Consider the following 22,659-nt stretch of genomic DNA (forward strand, 5'->3'; position numbering starts at 1 on the left):
GAGCATAGAGACAGACTGGGTATGCTAATAACGGTTAATACAGGATTTGAGCTGTGTGGTTCTCGCATTTCGCTTGAATCTTATCCTGAGGGTCTTAACGTACCCATCTTCTACCTGTACTTCTCGTTGTATGTTTGTAATTAATTCAATAAAATGTGTGATTCAAACATCTGTATTTGGTCACTGTATTACCGCTGGGATAGTCAGCCTGGCAGTATACTTGGAAGCCAACACTGTTTTAGGGTAATTTCCTACTGTAACAAGAATTCATATTTGCAGAGTACTCTATGGTTCACAAAGCGCTTTACAGTCACAAAGGGCTTTTATATCCATTACCACCATGTATCTTTTAATCTCTTAAGTAAGAAACCTCTCTTCAATTGATTTAAGTGTTGAACTTGAGAAAGTCACTTAACTCTTCCAAGACCAAAGACTCTACTGTAAAATAAAGAAATTGATCTACATCAATATAGATAGACCAAAGAAAAGACACAAATGTGTGCAAGTAGTACTGTTTTGAAAAATGTACTTTTAAATTCAGGAAAGGAAAATCTACAACTGCAGTAAGCTTTTTATCTTGTCACTTCCTATTATTAAGGAGTTTCTCTCTTTTGGCTAAAATTTCAGAAACAAAATGTCTAGCTTGAGCAACAATACTTGTAACAATGGGACTTGGAGTAAGTTTGGTCACTGAGTGAGATCCGTTTTGAAATTGATTTGACTTTCCTTAACAGCAAAATAAGGATTGTCCCACACTGCCTCTTATACTCACATTGTTTAAAAAGAAAACAATATTTCTATCATGAACAAAACAAAAACATCTTTAGCACAAAAGTGCTTTACTTTAGTATTGGAGGGTGGACTGCTGCTCATGAAATTAAAAAATGCTCACTGTTGGGGTGCCTGGGTGTGGCTCAGTCAGTTAAGTGTCTGACACTTCATTTCGGCTCAGGTCATGATCTTGTGGTTCATGAGATCAAGGCTCTGAGCTAACACTGCAGAGCCTGCTTCAGATTCTCTCTCTCCCTCTTTCTCTGCCCCTCCCCTCCTTGTGTGCATGCATGCGCACTCGCATACTCTCTTTCTCTCTCTCTCCCTCTCTCCCTCTCTCTCACGATATAAATGAGTAAACATTAAAAAAAAAAAGAACGCTCACTGTTAAAATTTCTGAAGTAGAAAATAAAGTTACTCCTCTCTGGAATTCCATCTCCAGTTACTGCCATATATTAGTTTTATCCACTTCTTTCAAAAAAATCTTTTCCTTAACCAATTCCTTCCTTCAACAGCAGGCTTAACAGATTTAATTCAATTTAAAAAGTTACAAATGTTAACAATTATTGAGCATTTAGGAGATCGTGTTAAACACCTAACAGGTGTTCATTTGCTTAATCCTTAAAAAATCCTTATAAAGTAGGCCACTATTTTACCATCCTCATTTTACAGACTGGCCACAAAATGTTAACAAAAATTTGTTCTAGGGACACCTGGGTGGCTTAGTTGGTTGAGTGTCTGACTCTTGATTTGAGCTGGGGCCATGATCCCAGGGTCATGGGATCAAGCGTGCCACTGAGCGTGGAGCCTACTTTAGATTCTTTCTCTCTCTCCCTCTGATTCTCTCCCCCGCTCATGCGTTCTCTCTCTCTAAAAAAATAAATAAAATTTAATTTAAACAAAAGAAAAGAAAAGAACTTGCTCTAGTAAATTAGAAGAACCAGGATTCTCACCCAGGCAGTCAGGTCCCAGAATGCTGGCTCTTAACTCGGTGCCCCACACTGTCTCTCACACAGTCTCATTTCATAAGTAAATGGAGACTTAAGAGATATGAAGCTATTTGTCCAAGGTCATGTGACTACAGGGTGGCAGAACTGGATTTCAATTCAGTTTTCAAATCTGTTGCAGGAGCTCTTAACAACCATGCTATATAATCTGATCCATTCAGACCACTAACCACTGGATGCTTCTCTCTTACTCTGCCCACTGACCCTCACAACTACCTACCAAGAAGTAAATTCTCTCTGACAAATAAATCCCTACAACAGAATCAAAAGGCAGACTGGGAGTAAACCAAAATCGGCTTGTTTGACTCTCTCTGAAACCACATTAAGATAGGTACTACTTTTCAGTAAGATCATGGCACAGCTCAAAGCTAACAAGTCACCTGTAGCCTATACACCTGAGAATAGTCCACATCGATCTGGTTATCTCTAAAGTGTAATGCCTCTGCCAAATCTAAAGCTCCATGTTTCTAGACACAAACCTACATAATTCATAATGTCACATTTCATTTTGGGTCAAAGAAGAGAGATATGATAAAAGATGATGAAGATGAATTGCTAACAGAAATAATAATCATTTAAAGTATCAGGGTGCCTAGGTGGCTCAGTTGATTACGTGTCTGACTCCTGATTTTGGCTCAGGTCATGATCTCATGGTTCATGAGATGGAGTCCCACATCAGGCTCTGCCCTGTTAGTGCAGAGCCTGCTTGGGATTCTCTCTCTCTCTCTCTCTCTCTCTCTCTCTCTCTCTCTCTCTCTCCCCCCCCCCCCACTTCCCCACCCACAAGTGCACACCCACTCTCTCTCAAATAAACTTTAAAAAATCAAGTACCAAGGAATAAATGTTACTAAAAGAAAATATGAAAAAATTAAATCTCCAAGGAAAGTTAGTAATCAGTTCAAATTCCTACTACATGTAACTCTCACTCGGCACCAGAAACAAAGTATAGTAAGACACAGTTCTGCCTTCCAGGTACTCACAATCTAGGGGACTTACTGAGTAGTCAGCAACACACTATAGTAGCATCTCCATATTCTCTTAGAACTCTAACCAGCTGGACAAACACTGTTGTCAGGGAATTAACAAATGGTAGAATTCAACTGCCAAAAATAAAATCATCTGAATTTTATCTTTTCAAAAGGAGCATACTAATACCAGCCCAAAATGGACCAATCTGATATCCAACTTCTTTAAATCTCCACTCAGATTTCACGATGCTCTTATTCACTTAAAAGGAAAAACTAACATTTTCTTGCTCTTGACTCATTTCCTTTCGATGCTTGTGTTACTGATCTAGTTCCTCTGCCTTGGTATTTAGTTCCTCTTTTTACTAGTTACTGCCTTCACAATCTACTCCCCTCCAGCTATTTCTGCATGGTCAGCCTTCTATCCTTTGGTGTCAGCATAATGACCAGATTTAAATCCCATTCTGATGGTTCCTTCCCTAGATGATATCAACATACATTCCACATTTACCTGCCTGAAACACACGGAATACTGCTGGCAAGCACTGATTGTTCTTCTATACCTAATACTTTATTTTGTCTCTCCATTAACAAAAAAGCAAACACCCTGGGCCGTCTCATATACTGCTCGAGGAAGTGAGTGAAGGATGAGGAGAATGATTATATAATGAAGATAAAAAAGATAAAGCATTTACTGTGTGTCTAATACTGTTCTAAGTAGTTTACCTTATCTAATCATCATTACAACATACCAGTTTACAAATAAAGAAACAGAAGCACTTACAGTGGCTAAATAATTTGATTAAGATCACACAGCTGGTTAAGTTCCCAGAGCAGTCCAGTGAAGCTCCTTTAACCCATCACATAGCTAAACCATAAAATAACAATCCACTTCAGGTAAAAAGGAAAGAAGGAAGTTAAAGGAGTGGCAGATATTACAAAAAACAGAGGAAGGGGAGGGGAGAATATAAAAGAAATCAAAGGAGAAAAGCCAGACATGGAGAACTTCATTCCCTATCAGTCCATAAATCTTCTACTTCACTTCAAAAGTCATCCCAAGACTATTCCAAGGACTCTGGGGACTAAGTTAGAGGGAAATTTGCATATCAATGTAGTCCTTCAAGGCTCCACTTCTACTCCATCTAGACTATTCGAGAAAAATCTAATCAACCAGTACCTTACTAAAGAGGGTAACAGTGAGAAATCTAATAGGGATTTGAGTTGCTATGCTTCAAAAGTTGGGATACAGAAACCAGTCTGGCTCTCCCAAATTCCACAATGATCCTCAACACTTCCACAAGTACCACAGTATACACAAACATGGCTGAGCACCACATCAAGCTTCGGTCAGCAACAATTCTGGCCCTTCTGTTTCTAGAGTGACCTAATGTCATTAAGCAAATCACTTGCACCTAGAAATTTAAAATAATAAATCTTTAGCATAGCACCTAGTGTATAGATGTGTAGACACACATATATACATACACACACAGTTAGTTCTTTTTCTGGCTTCAAGGAAATGAGAAACAGGAAATATATACACTTCCCAGTGCAAAGGACAGTAAAACAACCTAGAAAGAAATACCAAGGTTTTGAAGAGCAATCTTCTTTTCTAAAAACTTTTCTATCTACCATCAAAGATCAGATCATTCTGCTTCCCTTCTCATTAATATTAATCTGAGGTTGAAATTTCCTATAAGCATCTTATATAATTTTTAAAAATATCAAGGGGTGCCTGGGTAGCTCAGTCGGTTGGTTAAGTGTCCGACTTTGGCTCAGGTCATGAACTCACAGTTCGTAAGTTCGAGCCCTGTGTCGGGCTCTGTGCTGAGAGCTCAAAGCCTGGAGCCTGCTTCAGATTATGTGTCCATCTCTCTCTGCCCTCCCTCGCTCACATTCTGTCTGTCTCTCTCTCTCTCAAAAATAAACAAACATTTAAAAAAATGCTTTTTAATATTGGGGCACCAGGGTGGCTCGGTTGGTTAAGCATCTAACTTTGGCTCAGGTCATGATTTCATGGTCCTTGACTTCAAGCCCCGCATCAGGCTCAGTGCTGACAGCTTGGGGCCTGGAGACTTCTTCAGATACCATGTCTCTGTCTCTCTCTGCCCCTCCCCGACTCAGGCTCTGTCTCTCAAAAATAAATAAACATTAAAAAAAAGTGATGTTATCAGGGGCGCCTGGGTGGCTCTGTCAGCTAAGCATCTGACTCTTGATTTTGGCTCAGGTCATGATCTCACAGTTTGTGAGTTTCAGCCCCATGCTGGGCTCTGCACTTATACTGTTGAGCCTGCTTGGGATTCTCTCACCCTATCTCAAAAATAAATAAATAAACATTTAATTTTAAAAAATTAAAAAATAATTTAAAAATTAAAAAAATATTGTTATCAAAGTCATTAGAGCTATGCTAATTACCAAGAAAAACAGTAAGATTCTATACAAATACACAACATGCAGATTCATGTGTGCAAGAGCACTCTTGAAAATGCACACACTCTCAAGAGCAACATTTATCAAGTACTTACTGTATGTGAGATTTTATGTTAGATATTAAGCAATAAAAACATGAGTAAAGCCCTCCACTTCCAAGTAAAAACCATGTGTACGTGCCTGCATGTTCATAGGTAAACGTCTTACCATTTAGGACTTCTTAAAAGCTCTTCTTTAAGGGATGTTTTTAAACATGAATAAATCTTACTGTACTTACTGCTAAAATGTCTGCTTCTACAGGTAGTAGGTTTAAGAATGCAAAGAGCTGGACAGTCAAAATGGTATAGACTTGTGTGGCTGACAGCATGAGCATCCCGATGGAGAGCAGCATCTTGCTGTAAAATCACCTGGAAGATAAGCAAATAAGTAACGATGAGCTCTGGTACTTGGTCCCTGAAAACAAATCACTTAATATGTTAATTCCTGATGTCCAAAAAAATCTTACAAATGTGTTAACATTAAAATTAAACATATTTCAAAAGCATAAGAATTTAGACAGATTTGGACATTTAAGTACACACCCAAAGTTAGTCAATAACCACATAACTCATGGTAACTAAGTTCTGTGTTTTAACCACTAAACAAATATCCTTCCATGGTTCTCAGTATGTAGTACGGCTTGTGTACTAATTCAGTTAGGAAGGGAACTAGATTTCAATGAATATAATGACTAAAAAACACAAAAAAATCCTTTTGCTTTACAATTTTTACAATTTTATTTTTTTAATGTCTATTAAAAAAATGTGCAGGAGAGGGACAGAGAAAGAAGGAGAGAGAGGGAATCCCAAGCAGGCTCCACCCTGTAAGCACAGAGCCCAACATGGGACCCAAACCCAGGAACCATGAGAATATGACTGGAGCCAAAATCAAGAGTCAGACACTCAACTGACCGAGCCACCCAGGCACACCTACAATTTTAAAGAATTTTTATAATTCTTTAAATATAACTAATAATTTCACGTGCAAATTAACTTTTTATTTATTCTTGCATATTGCATCCACTTTAGAGAATATAAGAGAAAAACCAGCCATCTATTATAAATACACTTTGCTCTGTCCCTCCTAACGATGTATGTACCTTTTTCCCTCTACATCCTAATGGCAATAGTGCAGCTACCTTTTCCAACTTCCCCAATTTTCTATGAGTCCTTAGCTATCTTGCAGCAAAAAGATACCATTAAAGGACTAAACAATAACCAAGTAATAAGATTAAAATTCTCTTGGTAGGCCTCAACGATCAGTATAACATATTTTTTTAAAGGTGAGAACAAAGTTTGCAAAGACAAGGGCCTTTATTTTTATTTTATTTTTATTTGAGACAGAGAGAGAGAAAGAGAGAGGCAGAGAGACAGAATCTTAAGCAGGCTCCGCACTCAGCACGGAGCCTCATGAGGGACTCAATTCCATGACCCTGAGATCATGACCTGAGCCGAAACCAAGAACCAGATGCTCAACTGACTGAGCACCCCAGAGACAAGGGCCTTAATAATGAATTATTTCAGTAAATGCCACTAACTCAAGTAATACTAATTTTGATGATGATTACTGTTGATAAGGCTCTGTATCAACAATGTGACTCTTTGACACACACTGAAAGAGAAATGCCTCTGAACAATTTTTGAACTACCTTCTTACAAAACCATTAAGATCAAAGAAGAAATGAAGTTGGAAACATGTCAAATGTATAGATCTGTTCCACAGAGACAAAGAGTGGATTAGGGATTGCCTGGGGGGCTGCAGGTAGGAGCCAAGGGAACTTGGTGGGCAGCTAGGAATGGGGAATGACTGCCCATGGGTATGGGGTTTCTTTTAGGGGTGAAGAAAATTTTCAAAAATTAGATTATGGTGATTGTTACACAACTCCATAAATATACTAAAAATCACTGTGCTATTCACTTTATTTTGTGTGTGTGTGCTGTTCACTTTAAATGGGTAAATCTTATGGTATGTTAATTATATGTCAATAAAGCTTTTTTAAAAATGTATAGATTTGGGGGTGCTGGGGTGGCTCAGTCGGTTGAGCATCCGACTCTTGATTTTGACTCAGTTCATGATCCCAGGCTCATGGGATCGGGCCCCAAGTTGGGCTTTGTCCCTATGCTCCTCTCCCCTGCTTGTGTGTTGTCTCTCTGTCTGTCTCTGTCTCTCTCTCTCTCTCAAAAAAAAAAAAAAAAAAAAAAGTATAGATTTGTTGCTATTAGTTTCTTAGGAAATACATGTTATAATATACTTTTGTGCAGAAAAGAGTTAACATAGCAGGCCTGAGGCTGCTATCATTAGAAAGACCTGCTTGCAGAATTGGCCCTTCTTATTTCAGGAAGATTCCCATCATTCCCTGATAAGAACGTCTCATTGTGTCTGAACTCTGCAAATAATGTGGTTATGTTGAAAACACATTTTCTTTCTGATAATCTGAAATTTTGAATGCTAGGTAGAGGGTACTTACAAGCACAGTCCCCAATAGAAACCCTGAGCACTGAATCACTGAACAGTGCCCAATATAAACCCTGGGTACTGAGCATTTCACATGTGTTGTCATAACTTAATGCTGAGGAATTAAGTATATCCTGCGTGACTCCATTGATAAAGGACTCTTAAAAGCTTATATCTAGTTTTCTCTGGACTTTACCCCACGAAAAATATCTTTAAACATTTGGAAACTAAACAACACAATTCTAAATAATCCATGGACTAAAGAAAAAGTCTCAAGAAAAATGTAAAAAAATGCACTGAATTGAATGAAAATGAAAATACAACATATTAAAGTTTCGTGGGACACAGCTGAAGCAGTGCTGAGAGAAAATTTATAGCACTGAATGCATACATTCGTAAAAGAGGAAAGGATTCATTTTGATAATCTAAGCTTCCATCTCAAGAACTTCAGAGAAGAACAAAATATACTCAAAAGAAGCAAAAAGAAATAAATAATAAAGATAAATCCACACTGTAAAGGCCAACTGAAAGTAACACCGATATTCAAGTTGATGTTCAAAAGGTTAGCCCTATGCCTAACACAGGTACTCAAGGACTTCAAACCAATGCTCAAGGCACAATAGCCACCGGACTGTTCCTTCTTTTACTCTGGATATGAGACAGCAGGGACAGAGGGGAGGGGGAACATGTACGTGTGTATTTAACAACAGGCAGTGGGTTTGGTTACACTTCTTTTTGCTTTTATTATGTTTTGAAAAATAACACGTTCTGGAGTTTTTATTGTCTCTCTTTACAAAACTAGTCCTTATTGATTGTTGAAAATGTGCAAAAAATTTAAATCACTCATAATCACCAAATTAAGGAATAACTAGCATCCATATTTTGGTGTGTAACCTTCCATTCTTTTAGTGATATGTACATTCAAATATATATTTAGCAAAACTGGGAATATACTATATGTGCACATTGTTTTGTTAACTGTAATCTTTTCACTTCATATATTGTGAATATTTTCCTAATTCGTTAACTGTACTTGAAAAAATTAAAAATTTCAAACCCTGTACCATAGCATCCCCTGGAGAACCAAGCAGCTAGCAGACCAGGAAACCCTCTGGGGCTTCCACACTTTTCAAACATTTTTTCCAAGATCAAATGACTATTTAAAAAGCGGCCACACTGTATACAAATCAACATTCTCTCCCATTACTCCGTGCATCTGGGACTATAGAAATGTTACTGTTGGGGCGCCTGGGTGGCTCAGTTGGTTAAGCATCCGACTTCGGCTCAGGTCATGATCTCACGGCTTGTGAGTTCAAGCCCGGCATCAGGCTCTGTGCTGACAGTTCAGAGCCTGGAGCCTGCTTCATGTTCTGTATCTCCCTCTCTGTTTGCCCCTCTCCCACTCATGCTGTCTCTCTCTGTCTCTCAAAAATAAAAAATAAACATTAAAAAGAAAAAAGTCCCTTAAAAAAAAAAAAAGAAAGAAAGAAATGTCACTGTCCCTGCCCCACATCTTCAAATTAACATTCTCAGGTCACAATAAGTCTTCCTACAGGGGACCATCCGGAAAAAACAAGCTATTTCCTCAGCTCATATTTCTGTCTTTTTGTAGCATTACCAGCACTCTACCCAAGACGTATATATTGGGGAGTAGGAAGGGGACCCACCAGCTAGCGCACAGTTGTTGACAGCCACAAGATTAAAGACAAGCACAGAGGGATAGGTCAATATACTGGCAAAAAAAATCCTGTGACAGCTTGGGAATAACTCTTCATTTCACTCCTGGTGGAAACTGCACTGTCCAGTGCATAGGTATTGATGAGGTAGGCCAGTGAGTTACAGAGTAACAAATAAGTGATATCACCTAGGAGACAAGGAATAAGACCTGCAAAAGTCCTAGGATGCCCTCTTTGCAATAGATGGTTACTATGGAGTCACGAAGTCCATAGTACTTGGATTTTCTGCCAATGAATTGTTCCATAGATCCCAAACTAATCGTGTGGAAGGTGTGACGAGGGTAGCAGCAGAATGAGCCACCATCTTTCGAGTCGTCTCCTTGATAAATTGGCCGAAGGAGGGTGTGACTTCTTTCTGTACATTTACAGGGCCTAAATAGTCAACCTTGTCACACTCCTGGTAACGCTGTAAAATTTTACCATGGACCACAGTTCCAAGGACTCCTGAACAGTCTTGGAGTTAAGCCTATGAAAAACCTACACTTCCATGGATCTTTGCAATGTGCTGAGCATAACAAAACAGACCAGGAAGCTGACTTACTTGCCAACCAAAAATATTTCATCCTACTATTGGAGGAAGAGGTTCATATCCTACATGAGCAACTGGGACAAGATGGTGAGGCCAGAGCCCAGGAGCACCTGACTGGCCCCATCCGCCATCATGGTACCTGAGGACATTTTTTTTTTTTAATTATATTTCATACACTGGGTTTCCTGAGGACATTTCATACACTGGGTTTCCTGAGGATACCTGAGGACATTTTTTTTAAATTGTATTTCATACACTGGGTTTCCACACATGACTTTGTTTATACAAAATGAAAACTACTGGTTTAAAACAATATATAATGACCACATGACATTCCATGTGAATGCACTATAATGGATTTAATGGAATGCGCTCTAATGGATCAAACAGAATCTCTATTGTTAGAAAATTTTTTGACTATTATAAACTCTACAATAAATACTCTTGTAGTTAAACTCCATAGGCACACTCTTATTTTTTTTAGATTAAAGTCACAGAAGTGAGTAGTAGTATTATAAGAATACTACTTGTGGTAAGAAATAGGAGGTCCAGTATTTGATAGACGTAGGTTTATGTTGCAGCGCTGACACATACGAACAGTGTGATTTTGAGACAAAATGATTAAGGTGCTTTATCTGTAAAAGGAGAATTATTTAGGACTTAAAAGGACAACTCTGTGGAATAAATACAAAAATGCATATAAGGACTTAACAGCAGTGGAATACAGGAGGAAGAGAGTTTTGGGGTGGTGCTGCCAATAGAGAAAACAGGAAATACCAAAGGAGAACTACAGTTAGTGGAGGTGAGTACAATTGGGGCTGTTTTGGGTTTTTTTTCATTGTTTGTGAAATATTCTGGTGGGCATGTAAACAGAATGCAATAAATAGAAGTCAGGTGCTCTACCCAAGGCACAGAGAGATGTAGTATCATCAACAAATATGTGATAGCTAAAGTGATTTTAACGCAAAAGTGAAAATCAAGAAGAGGGCTAAAGAAAACTCTGAAGAGTATATAAATTTAAGGGTCAAGAGAAAGGGAAAACAAAGAAAGAGACTGATTTCACAAAAGTTAAGAAAGAAAAGAATTTTGAAATGAATGTGGGGGGAAGGAAGGCAATCAACAGAAGTAAATGTTGAAGAAGTGGCAAACAGTCTAAAATTTTCAGAGTCTGTCCAACTAAACATTTTTATTTCCCCATAGTCCAACAGGTACCCTTGCTCTGATCAACTCACAATTTCAAAAAATGCACTCTGCTGTCACCAGCTCTATATCTTGTGATATATATATCATCTATAACAATCATGTGTTAGCCAGAAATTAAAATACAATCATCTACCTTCAAAGGAAAATTCAGGAGAAAATGATGAATCCTATGATATTATATGCAAATTTTTGTTTAAATAGATGCAGTTTCTGTGAAAAAAAGATCCATAGTTATTAACACACATTTAAAAAAAAAATCACACACACAAAAAAATAATCACAAAAATCTCCAAGAAATCTTCTGGAGAGAAAGGTTAATAAGTTTAAATCCTTCAATACTATCTTGTAGCACCTAAACTACTGGGTTAAGTCAAATTGTATTACTAGACAACATTACTTACTGTAAAAATGACTTCCTAACTGATGAAAAGAATGACAAGTGGAAAGACTGTTAATTATAAAAGCTTGTCACAAAAACAAAAACGTTCCCCAAGGGGTAATCTCTCTTGAAATCAAGTATGACCCTTAAAGAAACCTGGAAGCTACTCACGGACTGTTACGAAAAGGGGTTCCTTTCCTATAGGAGACTCTCCTATGCTGCTCTGATAGCCACCCACATACGCCTGTCTGTCACAATTCAGTATACTCTTGGTTGAGTATAAAAGCTGTACCTGAATGAACATAAGGCTTCTCAGTTAAGATGTATCTTATGCTGATAAGCCATGTTCCCAGCCTGTATCCTTCCACAAAGCTAGTGAAACCTGATGTCAGGTTACACCCATTTAGAGTGTTATTATCAACCAGAACCCCTGACTCATCATGCAGAGTGGGTGTTATACCTTTCTTCCCCATTACAATTCTCATCAGCCTCTGATCTTCGAATTTATTCAATTACTGCAGCCTCTATAACAGAATTCAATAAAGTATTATTTGTTGTGACTCTTATCACTCTCAAATAGAATGCATTCTATTGAGGACATTCTTTTTTCATGATTTTATTTAAATTCTAGTCCATTAACATACAGGATAATATCAGTTTCAGGAGTAGAATTCAGTGATTCATCACTTACATATAACACCCAGTGCTCATCATAACAAATGCCCTCCTTAATACCCATCATCCATTTAAGCCCATCGTCCACCCACCTCCCTCCATCAACCCTCAGTTGTTCTCTATATTTAAGGATCTCTTATGGTTTGTTTCCCTCTCTCTTCCCCACTCCCATATGTTCATCGGTTTTGTTTCTTAAATTCTATATATGAGTGAAATCATATGGTATTTGTTTTTCTCAGACTTTTTTCGCTTAGCATAATATACTGTAGCTCCATCTACATTGCTGCCAATGGCAAGACTTCATTTCTTTTTGATGGCTGAGTAATATTCCATTGGTACCATTCCATGTGGTATATATATACATACCACATCTTCTTTATCCATTCATCAGTCGATGGACATTTGGGTTCTCTCCTTAGTTTGGCTATTGTTGATAATGCTGCTATAAACATTAGGGTGCATGTACCCTCTTTGAATCTGTATTTTTATATGCTTGGGTAAATGTCTAGTTCTATTTTTAACTTTTTGAGGAACCTCCATACTGTTCTCCAGAGTGTCTGCACCAGTTTGCATTGGCACGAACAGTTGCAAGAGGTTCCCCTTTCTCCAAAGAGGATGTTTCTTTAGAACGTTTTTGAAAAAGCACACAGAAAAGCCTTCTAATAAAACTGAAGCCACCAATTCAGCCCCTCTGGCCAACCTAATGGTCTAAATTTTAGCAAGCACCTTTAACCTGACTGATTAACTAAACCTTTCTTTGTGGTTTTACAGATCATGCATTGTTTGCTAATAAGACTCAGAACCAAACCCTGTTGTACAACCTCCCCCCTCCCCCGCCACACCTCAGTACACAACCTCTGAGCACTGCAATGATAACATCTGAAAGCTGACACCACTGAGTCTGCACATAATTAAGAATTGCTACAGACCACTATGCTCCCCTTTTACTGATTAACTGCCCTAATGTTCCTTTAAAACTCTTTGGGCCTGGCACAAACCTTGGAGTTTGTTTTTGGGCAAGAATCTACCCTCTCCCCAGGTGGCGTTCCTCCTAAATAAAGCTCATATTCCTTTCCTTTTTTCTTTTTCTTTTTTTTGGGGGCCAAGTTTTAACTTAAATTCCAGCTAATTAATATACACATTACTAATTAACATAAACATTAGTTTCAGGTGTAGAATTTAATGATTCGCCACTTATATACGATACTTGGTGTTCATCACAATCATACTACTTTCTAAACAAAAACAATCTCTTGAGTATTGGCCTTCCAAGCAATGAGCAGCTGAACTTGGGTTTTTTGGTAACAAAATCTTGCTAGTTACAAATATCTACCTCTTTTCCTCCATCCCACCTTCTCTCTCTCTCTTTACTCTCTTTCTCTTTCCGTCTTTCTCCATAATTAACAAAAATAGGAGTATTCACTCTAAGTATTCACTCTAAGTATTCCTAAAATCAGAAGTCTACATTTCTTCAAAGGAAGTATTTAGTAGAGAAAATGCAAAAAAAAATCCTTGAAAACTACCAAGCAGGTTTCTTAGAGGTATAGCCATCATCACAATCTCTGATCATATCCAACTGTGCCTACTACTTGACAGAACTTCACCCATTATTAACAGACATTTTATCTGAAATTAGCTTCCTGACTGTCTAAAGTTTTCCAACTGGCAAATTCTCATTCTACTTTCTGTTCAGTTTATGTCGCCTAAAATGTATTCTTGTCAAAACTATTTTAACCCAATTCTAACAAGACTTCAGAGCTAACTTCAAGCTTACAGGAAATACATAGAACAGGAAGAAAAAAAAAAAAAAAAAAAGCTCTAAGACAAGGTGGGTGTTACCTGAGAGCACTGCACCAATTCCTGTAAAATTAAATGGAATAAACAAAATAGTGTAGTGAGATGAAATGGGAAAACAGCATGAAATATGAAACATTAAATCCAAAAGCAAAAGTTTCAAGCAAACCAATGATAAAAATACAGTTAAGGAACAAGAGGGGCAATGTGAATGTGCTCTAGATATTAGATATATTTTTTTTTTAAGTAACTGTTCATTTTCTTGGGTATGATGGGAGTATTGTGGTCAAATGAGAAAGTCCTTATTTTTGGAGATGCATAGTGAAATACTTAGGAATGAAATGTCACGATACCTGTAATTTACTTTAAAATACACAAGTCAAAAAAATTAAACCAGAAGACTAGTGAATGTTAAATCTAGGTGAAGATTATATTGAGATTCATTATACTATTTCTCTGTTTATTATACAAATTGTCAAACACAGAAAAGTTTTTTTAATGTACCGAATAAATCATTTTAACTCTTCAAGGATCTTCTTAGAAGGCCTTCAGCCTTATTTTTAAATGTTGATATAATATACATATAATTGCTTAAAATGGTAAATTTTGTTCAGTGTTAAGTTCAGGAACAGTAACTACATTTACACTGTTGTATAACCAACATCACCATTCATCTCCAGAACTTTTCATCTCCCCAAACTGAAACTCTGTAACCATTAAACATGAATTTCCCATTCCCCACTCCTGCTATCCCCAGCAACAATTTTACACTCTGCCTCTATAAATTTGACTATCCTACATACCTGATATAAGCAAAATCACTTTTTGTCCATTTTTGTCTGGCTTATTTCACTTAGCATAATGTCGTCAAGATTTATCCATGCTGTAGCATATGTCAGAATTTCCTTTTTAAAGGCTAAATAATATCTCATTATATGTATATGCCACATTTTGTGTATCCATTCATCTACTGATGACACTTTGGTTGTTTCCATCTTTTGGCTATTGTGAATAAAGCTGCTACGAACTGGGTGTACAAATAACTGAGTCCCTGCTTTCACTCCTTTGGGGTATATGCCCAGAAGTGGAATTGCTGAGTCATTATGGTAATTCTGTTTAATTTTTTGAGGAACTGCTGTATCGTTTTCCACATCAGCTGCACCATTTTACATTCCTACCTGCAATGCACAGGGTTCCAATTTCTTTGCATCCTCACCAACACATACTACTTTGTCTGTTTGACAATAGTCATCCTACTGGGTGTAAAGTGATATCTCATTTGGTTTTGATTTTTATTTCCCTAATTATTAGTCATGTTGAGCATCTTTTCATATGCTTATTAGCTATTTGTGTGTCTCCTGGAAGGAATAATTATTTAAGTCCTTTGCCCATTTTTAATCTGGGTGTGGATGTTGTTGTTGAGTTATAAAAGTTCTTTATATAGTCTGTATTTATTTCCCTTATCAGATATATGGTTGAAAACTGTTTTCTCCCATTCCATGGGTTTTCTTTTCACTCTGTACAGTGTCCTTCAGTGCACAAGTCCAACTCACCTATTTTTTCTTTTGTTGCCTGTGCTTTTAATGTTATATCCAAGATATCACTGTCAAATCCAATGTCATGAAGTTTCTCCCCTATGCTTTCATCTAAGAGTTTTACGTGTTAGTTCTACATTTATGTTTTTGATCATTTTGAGTTGTTTTTGTATATAATATGGGTCCAACTGCATTCTTTTGCAGGAGGATATCCAGTTTTCCCAATACTATTTGTTGAAAGGACTGTCCCCCTCCTCCACTCAAAGGTCTTGACACCCTTGTCAAAATTCACTTAACTATATATGTAAGGATTTATTTCTAGGCTATCATATTCCAGTGGTCTGTATGTTTGTCCTTATGCCAGAACCATACTGCTTTAATCACTGTAGCTTTGTAGTAGATTTTGAAATCAGAAAGTATGAGACTTCCAACTTTGTTTTTTGTCAATATTGACTAGTTGAGTTCCCTTGAGATTCCATATGAATTTTAGGACATGTTTTTTTTCTACTTCAGTAAAAAATAAAATAAAATAAAATAATCCATTGGTATTCTAATAGGGATTGCACTAAATCTACAGACCACTTTGAATAGTACTGACATCTTAATAATACTAAGTCTGTCAATCCATGAACATGGGATGTCTATCCATCTATTTATGTCTAATTTCTCTCAGCAATGTTTTGTAGTTTTCAACATATAAGTCTTTTGCAAACTTGGTAAGTTTATTCCTCAGTATTTTATTCTTTCTGACGCTATTGTAAATGGAATTGTTTCATTAATTTCCTTTTGTGATAGTTCACTGATTTTTGCATATTGATTATATATCCTTCAACTTTGCTGAATTTGTTAGTTCTAATAAGGTTTTTTTTGTGGAACCTTTATGGTTTTATACATGTAAAATCATGTTATCTGTAAACAGAGATAATTTCACTTCTTCCTAATTTGGTTGCCTTTTATTTCTCTTTCTTGCCTGATTGCTCGGGCTAGGACTTCCAGCACTCTAATAAGGACTAGAAGTGGTAAAAGCAGGCATCCTGGTCTTATTCCTAATCTTAAAGGAAGAAATTTCATTTTCAGTCTTTTACCACTGCATATGCTATTAAGTGTGAGATCTTCATATACAACCTTTACTATGTTGAAGTAATTCCCTTCTTATTCAATGCTTTTTATCATGATTTTTATCAAATGCTTTTTTCTCCACTAATTAAGACGGCCATGTGTTTTTTTCTTTACACTGTTAGTATGATGTATTACTGATTATTTTTCCTATGCTGAACCATTCCTGAATTCTAGGAATGCACTTGATCATGGTGTTGTTGAATTTGGTTTGCTAGTACTTTGTTGAGGATTTTGCATTAATACTCATAAGAAATACTGGTCTGTAGTTTTCTTATAGTATCTATCATTGTCTGGCTTTCATATCAGAATAATGCTGGTCTTACATAATGAGCTAGGAAGTATTCCCTCCTCTTCAACTTTTTGGAAGAGCTTAAGGACTGGTATAATTCTTTTTTAAGATATTTGGTAGACTTCACCAGGGAAGCTATCTGGTCCTGAGCTTTTCTTGCTAGGGAGGTTTTTGATTATTGATTCAACCTCCTTACTAGTCATAAAATCTATACAGATATTCTATTTCTTCATGACCTAGTCTTGGTAAGTTGTCTGTTCCATTTCAACTAGGTAATCCAATTTCTTGTTCTACAATTATTCACAGTACTCTTTCATAATTCTTTTTATTTCTGTAAAATTGGCAGTAATATGTCCCTCTTTCAGGTTTGATTTTAGTGGAGCCTCCCTTTTTTTTCTTAAAGCTATCGAAAGGTTTATTAATTCTGTTGATCTTTTCAAAGAACCAACTCTTGATTTTGTTAATTTTCCCTTGGCCTTGTTTTGGAGAACTTGAGCACCCTGGCTGCCACACATAATTATCTGTACAGCTGAAGAGCACAGATGTCAGTTACTCATCTAATGCTGGTCTGGTATTTGCAAAATTTTAAAACTTCCCCAAGCATCACAGTAAATCCTAAGCTCACTTTAAATCTATGACAATACCATACAACTCATCTACACAAAAATACAGACTAAAACTTCATTTTCCAAATGGGGCTGCATTTAATGAATGTTTAGGACCAATATTACTTTCAGGAAATTCCTTTCCAAACAATGTTTCATTCTGAAGATAACTCACATCCTGACATCAACTAGTTTAGTGCCAAATAACACTCATGAAACAGCTAATCAGCTCCATAGGAAAGCCTCTGAGTAAGCTCTTATTCTACTGATTCCCAAGTGACATTCCTGAGCATCACTAGCATTCCAAAAATGGACCAAAATACTCCACTGCTAAAATAATGGTAATCTCTTCCTAGTTTGCCAAAAGATTTAAAGGATAGTAATTTCAATTTGGTTTTCTCCATAAATGTATCTTATACTACACTAAGCATCAAAAGCAAGCATTAACAGAAAATACATGTGAACAGCTAGTTAATGACTTTAGTGTAAAATTTATAATAGCCAAATCACATTTCATAAAATAGGTTTTTTAATAAATGTGCTAATGGTCATGTATGCATATTGGATACATGTGGTACTATGTTTCCTCCAAAATAGTGTTCTCAATTCATACAAAAATTGATTATATCAATAACTTCATAGTGTTCCTTAAAAAGCATCATGACTTCCAAGAGTTTTAACAACTGGGAACTACTAATATACTGCAGTTAAAAAAAAAAAAAAACCCAAAAAACTATGCTGTATGGGAATTTAAGAAATGGTTTAGAGGTTGTCATGAGCAAAAGTGTTAGAACAGAAAAAACAACAAGGCTTAACTTTTTAAGCAAAAATAAGATACCTAATAGTTCTTTGCAAAAAAACTGAAGGTTGATCCAAACTGAAAGCAAGCCTCACCTAAGATTTTTAACTATTGCCATCAACCAAAGCATAATTTTTTCAGATTCCATGAAAATGCTTTACAATTTTATTTTTCCAACAAATGAAACAAAATGAACACATTTTTAATTTCAAAAGGTTAGCAAATAGCAAAACATCAATTCTTTCCAAACTCAGGGCTTCATACAAACTATTCCCAATGTTTTGTATGTAATCATATCAACTTTTCTCCCCATAGAAACAATACTGTTTTTATTTTCTTTACGTATTACCTGCATGTTTTAAAACTTTTGTAAAGCCTATTTATATATTGTATACCAAACAAAAATCTAGAAGAAAATGCACAGAAATCTTAACAGAAATCCATTACACTTCAAGTTTTCTAAGTGTGCATTACTTTTATGCAAAAAAAAAAAAATTTTATGAGCAAGCAACAAGGTCTTATAATTCACAAGTCTATTCACAATTTAAAGATCTGAAGTGTGCAATCAAAAGAAGTGTAAAAAAAAAAAAGGCGGATCTTGAGCTGAGAGTTAAGAAATCTAGCTGTCGTTTTCTCTCTGTAAGCACTGCATAATACTCAAAAGGTTCCATCCCACACTACAGTTCTTATAGTTAGTTGCCATAAAGGTCAAATGTAGCAGCTATTTGGGCTCTGAGGAATGTGCACCAGTTGGCAATAAGTCACGATGAACCACAGATGATATCAACTGTGATGCCATAGATTACCAGCACCCCACTTCCACTGGCAAAGAGCTCAGCACTGTGCTCACACCCAAAAGCATGACCAAACCAATACCAAAACTTCAAATTTTTAGGTCTGTCTCCTGGAACCACTCCAGGGATTAATTCTGTATTAGCGGAAATTCAATTAGGAGACAGAAACTATAAAGTAAATTAAATACAGAATGTTTAACAGAAGTAATTAGTAAACTAAGATGTAGTAAGGGATGGCAAGGCACGAGAGAGAAGGATTCTATACTTTAAATATATACAGTTTATAGTATGCAATTATAAGTCAATAAAGCAGTTTTTAATTTTTTTAAGAAAATTATTAAACTATGGTTTTAGTTTTTCCTGATTTTTTCTTCTGTATTTGGGGCACATGGCTGAGGCAGACCATCACCAGATGTCCTCAACCATATGTACTGCCGACAGACCACGCAGCAAGAACAGGAAAAGGAAAACACAAGTCACAGGAACTAGGAAGGAAAAAACCCTTTCTCTAGTAAATTCCCTCTAGCACCCTGTCTCCTCCAGCATCCTGTCCCCTCTAGGACCCAATAAAGCTTAATATCATGCTCTTTGTAAAGAACTTCTTAGAGTCCAGTCCTTTATCGTGGAGCAGGTGAGTTTGGAGTAGAAAGATAACAAATTGATAATTGACATGGTTATCTTTCTGTTCATGACAGTATTCGAACAAGGCAGTGCTTCTCTCATTTAACAATAGGAAAAACAGGAAAATGAATATATGGCCATTAGCCTGTTATTAAGGCACAGACTCTCTTTCCAGTTCTGAAAGAGCACCCATAGTCTCATTGAAGTAGCATTTATTTTTAAAAGCCACACAAATTTCATATTCTATTCTAGGCTATTATCCATGTATGTTTAAAATAATAAGTGTTTACTATTACACAACAATTGATTATTATGTTTATAAGTCTCTAGAAGCTGCCCATATTCCTTGGCTGGTAGGCCCCTTTAACCACCTCCAAAACCAACATTGGCAGATGATACCTTTCGCATCACATTATTCTAAACTCCTCTTCTGCTTCCTTCTTCTAAAGACCCTGCCTGGAGAATATAGGATAATCTTCTTACCCCAAAGTTCTTACCACATCTGCAAAGTTCCTTTTATCACATGAGGTAACATATTCACAGGTTCCAGGTGTTAGGATGTGGACATCTTTGGGGTCATCGTTCTACCACAGTAATTGTCCCATTTCTCATCAAATTTTCAACTTTTTCATTTAGATCAGTATGGGATTATACCAATTTCATTCAATGGGTTATAATCTGCCATAGTAATTATTTTTTGATGCTTAATTGTTCTCGACTTGGCTCAAACAGCTTGTGTCTTTTTTTAAATGTTTATTCATTTTTGAGAGAGAGAAAGAGAGAGAATGAGCGAGGGAGGGGAAGGAGGGACAGAGGATCCGAAGCAAGCTCAGAGCTGACAGCAGCAAGCCTAATAATGTGGGGCTCGAACTCACGACCATGAGATCGTGACATGAGCTGAAGTGAGATGCTCAACCGACTGAGCCACCCAGGCTCCCCAGGCTTGTGTCTTTTTTATATGTCTCCATCATTCTTGAGCCCCTCTTTGTTGTCTGACAAGATTTTCAAGTCTCATCTTGTAGTTTTCCTGCCTCAGCCCTAAAACTAAGCCCTTTCTCCAAGGAGAATATCCTTGTTTGTAGGAATTTTACATTAAAGTATTTAGAGCATCAGGTCAACAACTTACTCCTAAATGACTGAGGAAGAAAAAAAAAAAAAAGGTCGCTATACTGTTCTTACAACTTTTCTGGAACTTTGTGATTACTTCAAAATAAAAAAATCATACATTATTTTATATTAATCATGCCTTCCGAAGTTCAAAATAAATTATTTGAGGTTTGTGTAAATATTACTGCAGATGACTAAAAATTTACCAACTACAAAAAATCTGGAATTCACTAGTATAATCAGAAGATCACTTAACATTATGCTGGAAGGACACCCCAAACTTCATATTTAGGATAATCTCACATCATAAAAATAAAAATTATTTAGTGTTCCACTTTCCAACTTCATATTTATCTATATGATCCTATTCATTTGGAAGAAAAGTAAAGGACTATTAAAACCAATAAATGTTACAAAAATCAGTCATGTCTCCATACAGCAGCAATGAATAATTGAAAAATGAAATTAAGAAATAATTCCATTTATAAAAGGTATCCAGAAGAATAAAATACCCAGGAGTAAACTTAATCAAGGAGGTAAAAGACTTGTACACTAAAAACTATAAAACACTGCTGAACAAAATCAAAGGCCTAAATAATGGAAAGATACCCCATGTATTAGAAGACTTAATGTTGTTAAGATGGCAATACTACCAAAAGAAATCCGCAGATTCAGGGGCGCCTGGGTGGCTCAGTCAGTTAAGCATCTGACTCTTGGTTTCAGCTCAGGTCAAGATCTCAGTGTGTAGGGTGGAGTCCCACGTTGGGCTCTGCACTGACAGTGTGCAGCCAGTTTGGGATTCTCTCTCTCCCTCTCACTCTGCTCCTCCTCCCCCTGCGCTCTCTCCCTTTCAAAATAACTAAACTTTAAAAAAAATCCACAGATTCAATCCATTCCGTGTCAAAATTCCAATATCCTTTTATTCAGGAATGGAAGTCATTCCTCCAATTCTAACGGAATTACAAGTCCCCAGTAGTCAATAGAATTCCGGGAAAAAGAGGGGCGCCTTGGTGGCGCAGTCGGTTAAGCGTCCGACTTCAGCATCCGACTTCAGCCAGGTCACGATCTCGCGGTCCGTGAGTTCGAGCCCCACGTCAGGCTCTGGGCTGATGGCTCAGAGCCTGGAGCCTGCTTCCGATTCTGTGTCTCCCTCTCTCTCTGCCCCTCCCCCGTTCATGCTCTGTCTCTCTCTGTCCCAAAAATAAATAAAAACGCTGAAAAAAAAAATTTAAAAAAGAATTCCAGGAAAAAGAGAACAACGCTAAAGGACTCATACTTCCTGATTTCAAAATCTTACTGTAAAGCTACAGTAACCAAAACGGTGTGGAATGGGCCGGAGGATAGACATGTCAACCAATGGAATTAAGACCCCAAAACAAACCCATACGTCTATGCCCAAGTGGTTTTTGACAGAGGTGCCATGACCATTCAAAGGGAAAACAATAGTCCCTTCAACTGTGCACCAAACTCAAGATATAATAGGTGAAAATTAACTCAAAATGGTTCGGTGACCCATGAAATACGAACTAAAATGATAAAGCTCTTATACGAAAACATAGGAGCAAGTCTTCATGACCTCAGATTCAGCAATGCAATCTTTGCTAGCACATCAAGAGCCAACAGCAAGAAAAAAAATTGGGCTTCATCAAAAGTAAAAACTTTTATGCATCAAAGGACATTATCAGGAAGTGAAAAGACAACCCACAGAATGGGAGAATACTTTTAAATCATATCTTCTAGGGGTCTAGAATCCAGGATATATAAAAACATTTACAACTCAATAATAAAAAGACAAACATCCCAGTTAA

The 22,659-nt window shown here is 36.8% G+C and overlaps 1 protein-coding gene and 1 pseudogene across 6 annotated transcripts in view; both read right to left on the reverse strand.

Moving 5' to 3' along the window:
- RNF13 (ring finger protein 13) overlaps window positions 1–22,659 on the reverse strand; it is a 209,229-nt gene that overhangs the window by 120,569 nt on the left and 66,001 nt on the right. For 4 of the 6 annotated variants that reach the window (XM_045037444.1, XM_006936334.5, XM_019810575.3 and 1 more), the window contains one exon: window positions 5,451–5,580. In XM_045037444.1, coding sequence (XP_044893379.1) covers window positions 5,451–5,564 — 114 coding nt within the window. In that variant the 5' untranslated portion in view covers window positions 5,565–5,580. Of the gene's footprint in view, window positions 1–5,450; window positions 5,581–11,267; window positions 11,345–22,659 lie in introns of those variants that run through there. The other 2 variants (XM_045037443.1, XM_045037446.1) reach the window with 2 other exon arrangements.
- LOC101098736 lies at window positions 9,070–11,252 on the reverse strand (annotated as a pseudogene).

Source organism: Felis catus, chromosome C2, assembly GCF_018350175.1.
Source record: "Felis catus isolate Fca126 chromosome C2, F.catus_Fca126_mat1.0, whole genome shotgun sequence".
NCBI lineage: Eukaryota > Metazoa > Chordata > Mammalia > Carnivora > Felidae > Felis > Felis catus.